The sequence below is a fragment of the Nicotiana attenuata genome, unplaced genomic scaffold (genome assembly GCF_001879085.1).
Source record: "Nicotiana attenuata strain UT unplaced genomic scaffold, NIATTr2, whole genome shotgun sequence".
Lineage (NCBI taxonomy): Eukaryota > Viridiplantae > Streptophyta > Magnoliopsida > Solanales > Solanaceae > Nicotiana > Nicotiana attenuata.
The window spans coordinates 1,119-5,927 of record NW_017688731.1 but is presented as its reverse complement, the minus strand read 5'-3'; the positions used below and the strand labels follow the sequence as shown (position 1 = coordinate 5,927).

Genomic DNA, 4,809 nt, shown 5'->3' with positions numbered 1-4,809 from the left:
ACGGAAAGTAAAGAGTAGTGGTGAAGTGTAAAGAATAGTTGTCCCGTTTTTTTCCTTACGTACAACCAATAGTACAAAATAGTTTAAGTCGTAAAATACTAACCGTTTACGATCATAAGCATCTATTCCCTCTGTGTCCAGAAGTAGAAGGTTGTATTCTGTTCCATCAAGAGCTGTTCTTCGCAAAGGTGCACTCCACAACCAAATGCCTTTGGTACATGGGCGATGAGTTGGTGCTACTTGAAAGCCACTGCTCCTCCCAAGAAGCTAAATCACATGCAGGAAACTCAGTTATCTGATTCTTGATAATTAGGAAGCTCTCCCTTAGAGCAAATATCTAACATCAGAGAGGAAATGGCCAAAGAATGAAAGGAAGTTTGTTTTGACATCTTGATAAATTTATCCATATGATAGATCAATCTAGTCTCTTAAAGCAAAACACTAGCTATCACTGTATGGCTTTGGACCATGGGTTGACGACAAGCTACGCTATTTCTTTCAGTAAGGCTTAACAGCAGTATATGCAAAATGTGCTTGAAAATTAAAGGGAAAAAATGAAACACTCAGCACAATGGAGTTACTTCATGATACAAAAACAGGAGTTACTCCACGTAGATCAAGCTTACTGCTTGAGGAACACGATAAGGAGTTCTATGAAGAAACACACAGAAAGCTAGCATCAGGTTTGCCAGGAAACTTTCCCCGTTTGAAGAGCGTTTCATAAACAATCCAACACATCAAACAGAAACTGCAGGATTTGATGCCCTAGACAATTATGAAGCCAAAGAGGCTTCTCAAGAGTTTTCGGATCTCAATTTCTAGACAATGAGAAGACTGGTCTAGTATAAAGCCCTAAATTGAAACACTAATACAGAAAAACTGTGCTACTAAAAGCAATCCCATATCAGTTAAGTGTCAGAGTGACACGAAAAAAGAGGTATCGCTTCTGATGGCTTAAGTGATGCGGCTATTGCTAAGAGCGAGTACACGCCTCAGATGGTGAAGCGCAAAGCAACACAAGCAAAAATATGTTTTTTCCTTAGAAGTTAAATGATGAGGAAAGAAAAGTACTTGGACCCTCTCCAAGTGCACTATGGCATTCTGTCTATTGTCTTCCTCTCCTTCTATGTTGAATGACTCCTCTCTTATTACTCTTTCTTCCTTTCTTAATACGTTTTTGATGAGTATGATTTTGTTCTCTTGATTCGTTTCACACTTACTCCCTATTCCATCTTATGACACGATTTTCATTTTGGTCCATTCCAAAAGGATGACACTGCATGTTTGGGAACTCTTTAGTATAACATTCTAATAAGCCTTCAACAACATGCTCTTGTAGGAAAACCATGGGCATGTTGAAAACCATAAGACTCTTAGATAATTGTGATATATACACATACATATGTTCAAGCGAAAGTGAAGATAAAACAAAAGAATTGACCGTTTAAGTATTCCAAATTGAATGGCAAAATGGCAGGAAGAGAGACATGTAGATGGGGTATATATCAATCCATATTGAATTGCGGATTCCAAAATGATAAAATCATTTTTGATTGGACAAAAAAAAGTCTCCATAGAAGATAGTTAAGAAAATCAAAGAGGAGAAAACACGTTTCCGAGATAGAAATCGGTATCTAATGAATTCAATGGTTCCAGTATAAATAAAAGAAAAAGAAAAAGGAATGACATCACAACAAGATCCTAATCTCGAAACAAAAGAATGTGTGTGTGTGTATAGAGAGAAAGAGGGCTTATGTTTCAAAAGTCTTTTTCTCTCCTAAACTACATGCCCAATTAAACACCATATAAAATGAAATAGACATAGAAAAGGAATAAATATAGTGATAGTTTGATTCTTCATTGCCGTAGTAAATAGAAGAGGGTCCTCTTCTACTACTTCTATTTTTGAGCATCTTTTCTTCTGCCATTTCTTGTTGTCAGTGATTCTATTTTCTCCTTTCACATATGTTTTTTTTTTCATTCTCTTTAAAAAAAATTATAAGGTAAAGTTTTATTAAGAAACAGTATCAAGATAGTACAGCAGCAAATACAAAAGGCAGGACTCGTTTTACATTACATATTCAGAGAATCTAACAAGGTCAGCATGTCATTCACTTATTCAAAAAATTTCAGCATATCATTCAAATTCAAAACTAAATTCCCTTTCATCGAATAGTAAAAATTCTGGAAACATCAATATTTAACAACAGTTAACATCTCTTTTTATCTACAAAACATCTCTAATTTCTTTCGATCCATATAGTCCAGGCAATGCACAGAGGAATAGATATCCATATCTTCTTGTGAAATCTGCCAATTTAATATGTCTTCTCCAACAGCATAACAAACTTTTAAAGTTGTAAAGTGCTAACCAATACACTCCCGTTTTGCATATAAGGTTGATTATTTTAAGAATATAACATGACTTTGTAATTGAAACTACCTATGTGTATAATTACTAAACCAATTAAATATGATATTAAATGTTCTGAATTAGCCGTCTTGACTGAAGAATTGAAAACTGAAATCAATTTTTGCTTGAATTTTTCTTTATCTGAACTTCTAGAATTACATTTAAAATGATCTTTTGTTACTTAGTTACGTGTAAAATGATGTTGAAACTAGGTCTTTAAATGATAGCATCATTGTTATACATTGGATGTTCCATTTCTAGATATTAAAATGACATTATTCTAGTACTAATACTACTTTATGCCGTTGGTGCTTTAGTCTAGCCATAAGAGCGCAGCGTGTGATCTATGGATTAGGCACACGTAACAGGTTTGAACCCTGCTGCAGACAAAAGTCTGGTATTTAATTGGAGAAGGGTAGAGGGAATTAATTTATAGTAATACCATTTTACAATTTACACAATTTTCTAGAGCTCAAATCTATTTAGAAAATCATATTTAAGTTTTGATGCGATATTTTCTCTTTCACATTAATTTTTCATCGTTCCGTAAATATTTTCTTCGACTTCCACAACTATGTCAAACTAATATATTAAATTGGGTACCTAATCAAGTAGTGCCACATAAAGTGGAACAAAGAGAGCATATGTTAAGTAAATTTCATATTTTCTGTGAGTTGTGAACTTCACTTCGAAGAGATGCACGCTTAGCTTCTAGTTTCTAACTTAAATCCCCATGAGCTTTTTCGGGCTTTTCACTTGATGCTTTTCTATTCTCCAGCAGAAACCCTCCATTGCATAGTTCTGTATTTATCTAGTCAATATTTTAAATGAGTATTTCCATCTCTTTTTTGGTCATCTACAATGACCATCTTTTATTTAGTGCTGAAATGATAAATCCACTTAATAACAGCCTAGAAGGAACTATTTCATCTGCAGTTTCAGAACTACAAAACTCACCCCTACTTTAATCGCTAACATGACATTTGCAAACCACATAAAGTAATACATAGTTTTCCAACAGCTGCAACACATTTATCCAGGAAACTTCTAGCCCTAATTCCCCTCGCCTACTTTTTCTTGCTGGTTTAGTTCCTTCGTATTTATTTGCTATTCTGTTTCTTATTTCAGAGTAATGTGCTTTGCTAAACTAGTTTATCCAAACAATTAATTACAAGGTCACAAAGTCTCAGTTAAAATTAAGAACTAAAACACCAGAAAGCAAAACCCTAATAAACAAAGGAGGATGAAAATATTCTATTACTGAAATTTCAAATTTAATTTACCTGGTTTAATATAAAGCTCTTGCCTTGACGAGCGCGACCGCAAACGGAGACAACGCCAACTGGTTCTTTGACAAGCTGAAGTACCGCTAGGGCTTCGGGATCAATCTGGAACTTTCCTTTCTCATCGCAATAAACGAAACGTATCGGTCTCGCTGGTCCCGTAGCGACATTGATAGAGGACCGCTGTGGAGGCGATGGAGACGGAGACGTCGGCGGTGACGGTGACGGTGACGGTGACGGAGAATCTTGCTGCGGCGAGTCTCCGGTGGAGCCTATGCCAAAAAACCTTCGCATATTTTCACACACGGGCTGTTCTCTGCGGAGTTCTATTTTGGCCGTTTATTTTATAAATGGAAAAGAGGGAAAAAGAGAAAAGATAGGAGGCCCGGAAGTATTTATATGATGTTCGACATGGGACGATTGAGAAGAAGACCCGATATTACTACTTTACCCTTCAGAATGGACAAGGGTTGAGAGTACGTACAGAAATGTAGTTAAGGGGTTTTATGGAATTGAAGAGAAATGGCGTGACAGCGTGTTGGTAAAGCTAAACTGGCGGGTAAGTGTGGGCATCCGGTATTTCGTTTCGGTATTTAAGAATTTCGGTCCGGTATTTCGGTATTCGGTTTATCAATTGTGTATATCAAATACCGTACCAAAATACTTCGATACGGTTCGTTATTTCTTATTTTGGTTCGGTACGTTTCGGTTTAAACCAAATCTTCCCTATCTCCCCCACTCCATTAACTAATGTAATCCATGTTGGTTATGTGCTAAAATTTTGGATTAAGTTAGATTCTAAGTCCATTTTTTTTGCCCTCGATTGTTTTCAGGAAGTAGATGATTTTGAGATAAGAAGGTTTCTTCGAGCTAGGGATCTGGACGTAGACAAAGCTTCGGCAATGTTCTTGAAATGCCTTAAATGGAAGAAAAGCATTGCATCAAATGGCTTCATTTCACCGAGTGAGATTCCAAACCAGATAGCACACAACAAAATGTTCATGCAAGGAGTCGACAAACAAGGACGCCCTATTGCTGTCATTTTTGGTGGGACAAACAAGGACGCCCTATTGTTGTCGTTTTTGGTGGGACAAACAAGGACGCCCTATTCCA

The 4,809-nt window shown here is 36.3% G+C and overlaps 1 protein-coding gene across 1 annotated transcript; it reads right to left on the bottom strand.

Moving 5' to 3' along the window:
* Positions 1-103: 103 nt before the first annotated feature.
* LOC109222352 (guanylate-binding protein 2-like) lies at positions 104-4,065 on the bottom strand (the record flags this gene model as incomplete). The annotated part of the gene is made up of 2 exons (XM_019386719.1): positions 3,697-4,065; positions 104-267 (listed from the first exon to the last, which is right to left on the bottom strand). Coding segments are annotated over exons 1-2 (458 nt in total), but the record flags the coding sequence as incomplete, so codon positions are not given.
* Positions 4,066-4,809: the final 744 nt, after the last annotated feature.